This window comes from Pinus tabuliformis, chromosome 3_2 (assembly GCF_031772625.1).
Source record: "Pinus tabuliformis cultivar Carrire ecotype Pingquan chromosome 3_2, CPIR1, whole genome shotgun sequence".
Taxonomy (NCBI): domain Eukaryota; kingdom Viridiplantae; phylum Streptophyta; class Pinopsida; order Pinales; family Pinaceae; genus Pinus; species Pinus tabuliformis.
This window is the reverse complement of record NC_142302.1, coordinates 981423892-981434511: the sequence shown is the minus strand read 5'-3', so window position 1 is coordinate 981434511 and position 10620 is coordinate 981423892. Positions and strand designations below refer to the sequence as shown.

Genomic DNA, 10620 nt, shown 5'->3' with positions numbered 1-10620 from the left:
GAAGACATAGCTGATGGCACCTGAGCCAAATCCTCAAAAATATTATAGTGCTAAGTGGCTCAAGCATTGGGATTGTATGATGACTTCCTTAGCACATGTCGAGAAGGTGGTCGAATGGAAGAATCAGGGTTAGGGTGCTCAATATAGAGAGGACGAGAACTCGGGGCAAAAGAAGAAGGGGTGGCCTCTTTCTCTTTTTTAGTTGTCAGAGCAAGAGTTTGATAATCTTTTGATCTAGTAGACACATTAATAGGCATAGTCATCATGAACACTTGAGATCCTAAGGAAGCAGATGATTGAGGTGGTTCTACCATTTGAGTCTGTTGAGATGGAAATAGCTCTTTCAGGACAGTTGGGGTCCCTTTGAGCAAATGACTAACTTTGGACCGTCGAGGACAATCCTTAGTATATTGATCCTCCTCAAAAATAGGCATGGATACTTAGGCTTCCATTGTGAAGAATCACTAGCAGATGACTTAGGAAGACTGTATTTTGGGGCATCGTCTTTACCCTTTCCTTTGCCTTTCTTCTTACCTTTCAAGGATTTGTCCATTGTGGTAGACTAGACAGCGTAGACCTCTGAGGTTTTACCACGACCAAGTGGATTCTGGGAGGAACTATTGGAAGTAGTGTTCAAGACTGACTTCTATTTGGAAGAAGGTTTTGCAGGGGTTTGGGACACTGAACCAATTTCTACATCAACAGGAAGTGTAGCCTGTGAATTCGATGTTGTTGGATCAAATGATGGCCATGGAGCATCAGGTAATAACTCATACAAAGTGAAAAACTGAGAATAAATAAGGTCTAAGTACTTGGCATGAGCAATGGCTTGTTCTTTGGTAATGCATCCACCCATAGCTATATCACAAGCAATTGGAGAAATAAGTGACTTGGTAAACCATTCTGTTAGCAACTAATCAACAATATAAAATTTGATCAGGTGACTTCTATGTCTCCATTCATGGATGTGATCGAAGATGTGCATCAAAATATCTTGCTTGAGTGATGTAAGCAAATAGGTGCTAGTTTCATAGCGAATTGGAAACTGGAAATGCATGAGGAAAGCCATGGATAAAGAGTTGAATTCATGGTAATTACTTTGAGGGAGCTCAATGAACCACTTGGCTACAACACCTATAAGGATTCGTTGGAAAAGATGGAGACGAATAGAATTATCAACATAGGAATTTGAAGAGCACAAGTGATGATACATTATCACATGGGCTTAAGGATCTTATTTTTCTTTCCCATCAAACTCAGGACAATCCCTTGGGATCTTGGACGAAACCAGAGGCCAATATGGCGAATGAAGAATTGGATCATTCATGAGTTGAGGCACATATGGAAACTCTACTCTAGCCAAAAACGGAAATTGAATATTAAAAGGCATTGGAGGTCGATAGGTGGTTCCAACCGAAGGAGCCCATCCCTGCTGGTAAGGATTTTTCCCCCATAGTGGAGGGTTTTGGCCATATGGCATTTGATTTTACCCCCACTGTAGGTTACTTTGGCCATAGGGAGGATTTTGACCTTGAACACCTTGGAATTGTCCTGCCATAGGTTGTTGATAAGCAACATACATTTTAAAAGGTTGTTGAGCCTGTTGACCTTGGACATATGGATATGGCACCTTTTTTCCCTGAACATATGGGTTTTGAACCTGTTGCCCCTGAAAAAGAGGATTTTGTACCTGTTGTCCTTGGACATTAGGATTTTGCACTTGTTGTCCTTAGACATAGGGATTTTGGACCTACTGCCCTTGGAAAAACGGATTCAAGACCTATTGCCCTTGGACATTAGGATTTTGGGCTTGCTGCTGCAGGATTTGACCCTGGCCTTTTCCTTGCAAGGGTTGACCCTTTTGATATGTATATAAGGGTTGCCGCTACCTAGGTTGGCTCTGCTACTGCAAGGATTGACCTTGTGATTGCAAAGTTTGTCCCTGCGACTGCAGAGGCTGGCCTTGCAAAGACATAGGTTGGGAGGTATGCAGAGCATACTGTATGGTTTGTTGCAACTATTGTGAGGTTTCCCCTACTGTTGTTGTAGTTTCCCTTACTATGGCATCATCTTCCCCTGAAACTACGTGGATAACCCTTGCTGCAACAAAGGTTGCCCTTGTTGCTACAAAGGTTGTCCTTGCTACTACAGAGGTACTTGAATAGTTCTCGGAAAATATCCTAATTGTATCTGGCCACAACCACCTGGAAAAGTGGATGGACCAGGCTGAACATGCTGTCTAAGTAGAAGGATGTAAGGTGGATTGACCATTCCTTGAGAACCATACGGAACATAAGGAGCTTGGTACTGAACCTAAGCCTCATAAGGCTGCTGATACTGAAATTGCTTGACCCAGATGGACCAACGTGATTTTGGACTTGTTGGTATTGCCTATTTCTCGATCCAGTAGGATCAACAGGGTTTTGGATAACACAAAAAGAAGGATGGTTCATCCCAGCCATGTGAGCCTTTGAGCTACTCACATTGGTTATGCCTAACATCATATAAACACTCAGATTTTTCCCCCAAGCGGTGGTATTATTGGGCCACTTAATGGAGGGGTCGAAGAACTAACAACAGCATGCCTCGAGATTGTCAGTTGAACTGGACAAGTGACTTAGATGGACGAGACAAGAGGGTTTAGAACGGTGGGTTGCATCGGAACTGAGGTAACGACAAAAATCATCACTTGTTGGGAGGTCGGGTTCTGAATGAATGAACCTGTAGTAGGCATGACGCTGGATGCCCAAATAGAGCTGTGATAAAGTGATGAGGCACTATGTGTACCTGAGAGCAACTATGCTAAAGTCACATAATTAGGTGGAAAATTCTAATACACGTTGATGGGAATGCTCCCCGTGTAGGGGAAACCTTCAGGAGGAAATTGATGTCCTTCGTCTTCGATAGTTTGTGGAGTAGAAACTTTCAATTGATGCGGAGAGGTAACTAGAGCTTCACCTTCGGGTTCCATAGCTGGGAACAAATGACGACGAATGAATGGAGATGTACAAGGGGATAATTCCAAAGGAACACCTGGCTGATTGTACGGACTATACGGATGCTGCAATGATATAACAACAGGGTTGAAAAAGGGATTCAGAGGATATATAACCAGTCCAATCTAACCGTTCGTAGTCGGAAAACTCTTAGGAGTCTGGACGGGATTTTCCGAAGATTCTAGGCCAATATCAACAGGTGACCCAGTATCTGAAGTAGGTGGAGGATGAGATGAAAAAGATTGAATGCTAAAAAAATTCCGATTTGAACACCTTGGTCCTCGAGTGACTCTAGTAATTCAGGAAAGGGCTCCTCAAACAATATTTCAGATGGAGGAGAGGAAGAGGAACTAGGTGAACCAAATAGTTCAACCATAATGACTTTGTCTTAGTTAACAGGAAAAGAGAGATAAATTTCAAGGCTTTCAAATGTACTTTAAGGAAAACTCACGATTTGTTCTAGAAACGACTAACAGGATGTTATAATATCGTGGGAAACAATTTTTTAAGACGCATAAATAAGCTGGTGCTCTTTCATGTTTTAAGAGTCGAGAAAGAAGCAAAGATGACTCTATCACTTTCAATTGGAAATGAACTCGAAAGGACAAGCGCTCGAATGGTATTTTAAGTTTAATGAGTCAAAAAATATCCAATGACTACGCTAGATGATCTAGGTAAAAAGGATTTCCAGGCAACCGTGAACTGCAGAATACCTCCCGGTGAACCGAGAAGTATGGGCAGGAAATCTCCCTAAATGTTGTGTTCATTGTATCATGTTTGCAAGGTGGCAGACTCAACTTCCTATGGATAAAGGATTTCAGCCTAGAGGGGTCTCCCTTTATAAGCTCGACGGTAAGCGGAGAACAAGTCCATACTAGCATTGTCTAGTGTTGAAGCTAATGGCAGCTGCTAGGTTTAAAGACGTTGGAACACGTCTCTAGCCTAGATCATCTAGATATGATTTTTAGGTTTCAAATGCGCCTTAGGTTAATTGAGTTCATTTTAAATTTTATCTTGAATTATGTCTTGGTTTTCAAGCCTTAGCGACGTGACTCAGAAAGTCCTAAAAGGAGCTAAATGAGACAAGACCTTTCAATTCAATGAATTGTCTACACTAGAGAGGTTAGAAAACACAATCAAATGCAAACAATCAAGCAACCAAAAGCAAAATGATTTTTCGCTACTTCATTTTTTGAAAAAAGAAACTAATTAAAAATTCATTCCAATTCCTAGCTTCCTAGTAAGTACACTCCAAGCAATCCTTTCAGAAGTAAAGAGAATGCTTTTTATTTTCAATTGGAAATGCAACCCTAGTCTTCAATGATGCTAACTACCATAACATATTGATGCAACAAACTAGAATTTTATACTTTTCATGAAATGACAAAATGAATTTCTCATAAAACACTCCAATGAAAACGTTTTGAGACAATTGATTCTTAAGCAAATGAAAAACACAAAAAGAAAATATATTTCAAACTAATGACGCAATGACTCTACAAAAAAAAAGACAGACAATATGACCTATGCCAAAAAATATACCTTTAGACAAGCAAATGAAACTTTTCAAACTTGTGTAATGGAAACCCAAAGCAATAAGAGGACTATAAATGAAATGCAAGAAGTAAATGCACCAACAACTTGACTCAATGAGTTCACAATCAACTAAATGGATGAAAACCTAGATTCCCTAGGGCCAAAAACCATCCAAGGACCCAAGAAATCAAGTGAAAAGAAGACAAGTCAACAAGCAAAATAACCAAGTGAAAAGCATCTTTCCAATCAGGGAGAAGACAGTCTAAACAACTTACGAGGTAGAAATAAAGAGAGAAAGGCACACTGGCCAAGATCTAGGGTGAACCCTAATCTTCACTTACAGGCATTGGCATGACTTCCTAATTGACAACAAGCGCCAGAAGGGCATCAGCGTGATTGTTTCTGAGCATATCGCATTGATTGGCACAACTTTCAGCGAAATAAGCACGCTAAGCGAGGATGCGAAGAAAAAAATTTCAAAAGTTGGGACCAAACTTGCTATTATGAATTTGATACCCAGAGCAGTAAACAAAGAAAAGCGGACAGAAGTAAAGGGAAATAGTGAAACTAGAAAAGTTCACACAAAACCATGAAATTCCAAACAAGCAAACAGAAGGACTAGTATCCCCAGCGGAGTCGTCAATTTGTGGTGAAGTAAAATTCTAAGTGCGGATACAAACAATTCCTCTAGCCTGATAGCGGGTCTAGCCACAAAAAAGAAATTCTATGGAATATTTCCTTAGGTTAGAACCAATTAAGAGGGCCTACCTCTTAGTGCGCTTATCCCATTTGATGATGACTTTACTTGCTCACTCTAGGTATCTCTTGTTTCCTTCAAACACCTAAAACAAGTAAACAACAACAAACAACAACCATGATAATAGAAAAATTTTATTCAACATACTGAATAGGTTAAGAAACATTAAGCCATAAACATGTGAGATGATATATTATGTAGGAAATCAATCGATAGTTGCATATATATTAAATCAAGAAGAGATTACAACCGTTGTCTTGACGTTGTTGTTCTCCTCTGACAAATACGGGTTCCCACACACTTCTGTTAGCATTCCATGATGGCCTCAATAATGGTAGTTTTAAGGCTCTTCCCTTTAGTCTTCACACTAAACCAAATTCACACTTCTCCTTCACACATAACTAGAGAGCTACAACTATGAATAACTTGTTGATTACTCCAAACTTAATTAGCACTAGCACACCAACACTAGATTTTGCTTCGGAAAAAGGGAGCTTTATATAGCATGGATGGAAGGGAGATGGTTCCTCTTCTCATGGGAGAAGGCCTTATCTCTTTAGGCAGTTCCATCCTAATAGGGGAAAGGAGCCCAAATTGACATCATCGACTCCATCTGGCCCAACCATTTACCAAACTTTTGTTACAAAACTTCTAGAGCTGGAAGCTTTGGCTACATATATAAAAAACTTTCCAAAAGAGGATTAGCATGACTGGAACAAGGCTCAGTTTCTCCGATCGATGCTAGGGATAGTTATAATCCCTGTATATCAGCATGAGGAGGACACAAGTCATTAGCTCCGGTCTTGTAAATTGGGAAAATCGGAAGATTTTTGGGAAATGATGCAAAAGGGAATTGTTTTTCTCATGAAGAGGGACACAATGGGAGTTTCTTCATGAAGGGGAAGCATGTAGGGTTCACTGTAGACGTCCTCCAAGATCATGGAATGGGGATTACAGGGACAGTGACAAAATGTTGTGTAACACGTGCATTGGAATGATACAATGTGACTGTTGAAGAGGAGGAAGAAGACCCGATGAATATCAATATTCTAGAAACAGAAGGGCATTGCATAATAGAAGGACCACAAGTAGAGAACCCAAACATCTCTGCACCTTTGAAAACAAGACAAGTAAACATTGGCACTGAGGAAGAACCGAAGTTCACGAAGATTGGAAATTATTAAGACGACGCTAAAATAAACAAAGTTGTTGAATTACTTTATGAGTACCAGGATCTCTTCCCCACTAAGTTTTTAGATTTAAAGGGCATACTTGGTGATTTGGGTGTTATGTGGATCACATTGAAGCCAGATGCAAAGCCTGTCAAATAGAGGCCTTATCACCTTAATCCTAAGTATAAGGAGAAGGTTCGCCAAGAGCTGGATAAAATGTTGGATGCTGGCATTATAGAACCTGTTGAAGAGTCTGATTGGGTGAGCCCGATGGTAGTCCAAGAGAAGAAACAAAAGGGTGAAATAAGGATCTGCGTAGATATATGGAAGTTGAATGATGCATGTGTCCATGATCCATTTCCAACACCATTTACAGATGAAGTGTTAGACAATGTTGGAGGGCAGGAAACCTATTCCTTTACTGATGGGTTTTCTAGTTATCATCAAATTAAGCTTACGCCAGAGGATCGAAGCAAAAACACCTTCGCGATAGAGTGGGGTTGCTTTCAGTACACTGTGATGCCTTTTGGATAAATAACATGCCTACAATATTTTCCCACGTAGTCATTACAGTGTTCAAAGAATTCATTCATAAGTTTCTGGAAGTATACTTTGATGACTGGAGCGTGTTTGGATTTGTAAAATGCCATGTAGCAAGTTTGTGCCTTATGTTGGATACATGTTAAAGATACCATATTGCAATGAATTTGAAAAAATGTATATTTTGTGTTCCTTTTGGGATCTTGTTGGGTCATTTCATGTGTAAGCAACGTTTTATGGTGGACCCTACAATTATCGTTGTAATTATGAACTTGGAGGAACCTAGAAACATCAAGTAGTTGCGTGTGACACTGGGACACACTCGATAATATAGAAAATTCATTAGAGCCTATGCTCAAATTACCATGTCCATGGAAAAAATGCTGAAGAAGGATGCGACATTCTATTGGGATGAGGAATTTCAACACAACTTAGATGTGTGAAAATAAAAGATAGTAACTGTGCTAATCCTGGTGTTTCTCGATTGGAAGACAGAGTTTCATGTACATGTGGATGCTTCTTACATTGTGTTGGGTGTAGTATTAACACAGGTAGGCGAAGGCGAACTAGATCATCCTATTGGCTTCACAAGTAGGAAGTTATCAAAAGCTGAAAAAAATTATTCAACAACATAGTGCAAGGAGTTGGCCATGGTCTACGCGCTGTAGAAATTTAGGAATTCTCTGTTAGAGGGACATTTCAAGATGTATATAGATCATTCTGCTTTAAAGTACCTAGTTAATAAGCTTGTCTTAGGGGGGAAGATTTTCCAGTGGTTGTTATTATTTCAGGAATGTGATTTTAAAGTTATTGTGAAGCTTGTTTGGTTTAACACCGGTCCAGACCATATGTCAAAGATTGAAACAGGAAAAGAACCCTATAATTTGGAGGAAGGGTTGCCAGATGCGCAACTTTTTACAGTACGTGTAGCAGATGACCATTTTGCTGACATTATTCAATTCTTAACTACAGTGATGGCGCTTAAAGGATCTACAACTCAGCAGAGGAAAGAACTAGTAGTTCACATAACAAAATTTTCGGTCATTATGGGACATTTGTACAAAATGGGGGTAGAAGAAATATTGTAGAGATATGTGTCAGAATTTGAGCGCGATAGTATTCTTGCTAAAGCTCATGGGGGATCTGTGGGATGCCATTATGCAGGGGAATCAATCGCGTAGAATATTTTTCATAGGATTATGGTGGCCAACGTTGCACAAGGATTCCAAAACATACTGTAAGGTGTACGATGCATGTCAAAGGACTGATAGACTGTCGCGGAGGGTCGAACTACCACTACATCCTCAGGTATCTTTGTAGGCATTTGAGAAGTGGCTGATTGATTTTATTGGACCAATCCAACCACCTAGAAAGAAAACGGGCTCACACTACATTATCACTACCATGGAATATTTAACTAGATGGGTGGAAGCACAACCAGTGAAGGATTGTACAACAGCTACTGTAGCAAAGTTCTTATGTGAATATGTCTTGACGTAGTTTAGATGCCTGAAAGCCTTAATGAGTGATAGAGGAACGCACTTTCTGAATGAAATGAATTGTGTGATGACAGATGAATTTCAGGTCTACCATCAAAAGAGCACAGCATATCACTTGCAAGAAAATGGGACAGTCGAAGATTTTAACAAAAAATTTGAGAACGCGTTGACAAAGGTATGTAACGCACAGCAGAATGACTGGAATGTGCATGTACCTACAGTACTATCGGCCTATAGCACCACTTGTAAGAAGCTGACAGGGAAAATGTCATTCATATTGGTCTATGGGGTCGAAGTGGTGATGCTTATGGAGTACATTGTACCTAGTATGCGCATAGCAACTTTGATAGACATGGCGGATCACGAGGCCTTGGAGGAATGGATCGCACAACTAATGGAGTTAGAGGGGGATTGATTTCTGGTGGTGTTAGGGTCCTATAATTTATAGGATCTCAAGGTAATTGATTATTGTATCTCAAGAATATTATTTTGTAATAATTGTCATCTGCAAATAATTTCCAAATAACAAGAAAAAATAGAATAAAAAAGAAAAGATGGTATAAAGAAGAAAAAATGAAGACAAAAGCAAGAATATTGAAAAGGAAGAAAATATTGAACCCTACCAAAAGAAACAAAATCAGAAAAGAATAATATTGAAAGTGTTGCAAGTCTAAATGCCACTACTCATAGATACTTTTTGCCTAATTTCTGTAAAATAAAAGTTGTGTGTAGCTTGTTCAAAATGGCAGAATCACTAGTTTTAGTTTAACCATATAGTTTAATCATGATTAAACTCCTTTAAATTTCTGTAAATTAGATAGAGAATAAAGGTTTATCCAACAGTTTAATTTGGGTAAATCATAAGTTAGGTAGAAAATGACATTGATCCAACTATTTAATCTGGGTCAATAAGAGAAATAAGAGATAGGTTAGATAAAAAAAAATTCATTATACATAAAAGAAAATAAATGGGTTTTCTAGTCTAAGTGAACCCTATAGAGAGAAATAAAAATGTTAGTGGTAGGTAGATTAGTTGATTTGGAAAATATTAACATATATAAATTTTATCCTAAGTTTTAGGATACGGCAAAAGAGGCAAATGTGAATATTATGGATAATGTATTTCAAAATGTTTTATTATTCATCCTTTATCCTAAGTTCAAAGGGGAAGCATGTGTGTGCGGATAAAGTACTTTATATATTACATTACCCATTATCTTAAGTTTGAAAAGAAATATTAAAACGCAAGATGACAGATCCTCTTTGTCGCTTATGACTAAAGTTCAGCAGCTTCGGGCACCTCAGGATCCAGTCCCCCACTTCATCCATGGACCTCTTCTTTTCCCAACCCTCCCCTTTGCATTCTACCTTGGGGGGGGTCCGGAAGGTGGTTTCTCCCATGAGGCCCTACCCCTTATGTGGCGCATTGTGGTGGATTCAGCCCCCCGCCACGACCAATACCACTTACAGCCCGCTACCCCCTCTGGAAACCGCATTTCCCTTATCCATTATGTCGTGCTCCACCACTCTCCACCCACCACCTGTTAAGACCATTGGGTGAATTAAATGCGTTCTCAGCCAAAATAACAATTTTTCATTTATTTCAATTTTTTCTCGAGTAAACATTCATCCTAACGGTCCCGCTCCATTTCCAACGGGACATTGTCATAGTGTTTAAATAACTCTGAGCCTGTCATTCTCAACCTTTTACTCTTGATTCTTTCTGTTATTCATAATTTTCTACAACGATCTCCATCAGATCTTTTTTGCGACCAAGACTGCGACATACACTGACATTCCTTTTCCTTTTCACCTGACAAATTGTTATTGTTTCTAAGCTCAAAAATCCTCCTCTTCATATTCATACTATTAAGAAATATTTTACAATCATGCCTCCTAAGACTAATACCCAAGACAAGACCATTAATCCTTTAATTCCCACTTCCATAGATTTAGATCATATACCATTAGCAGATAGGGATTACAGAGTTAGTGAAACTCTATGTCATTGTGATTTCTAGAGTTATATCACTAGTTAGAGGGTAAGCACACAAATAAAATTGATGAGATTGGACTATGGGAGTCCAACCTCCCCCATTATATCTTCCCCTTGACATTCC

General features: G+C 39.2%; 1 protein-coding gene across 1 annotated transcript; it reads left to right on the top strand.

The window, feature by feature from the left end:
• Positions 1–8522: 8522 nt before the first annotated feature.
• On the top strand, positions 8523–8915 carry LOC149183900 (uncharacterized). Its single transcript, XM_089415137.1, has one exon. It carries the CDS (start codon positions 8523–8525, stop codon positions 8913–8915), a length of 393 nt encoding a protein of 130 aa, XP_089271263.1.
• Positions 8916–10620: the final 1705 nt, after the last annotated feature.

Coding starts and splice junctions, on each gene's coding strand:
- LOC149183900 (XM_089415137.1), top strand. CDS start 8,523: ATGAGTGATAGAGGAACGCACTTTCTGAATGAAATGAATTGTGTGATG.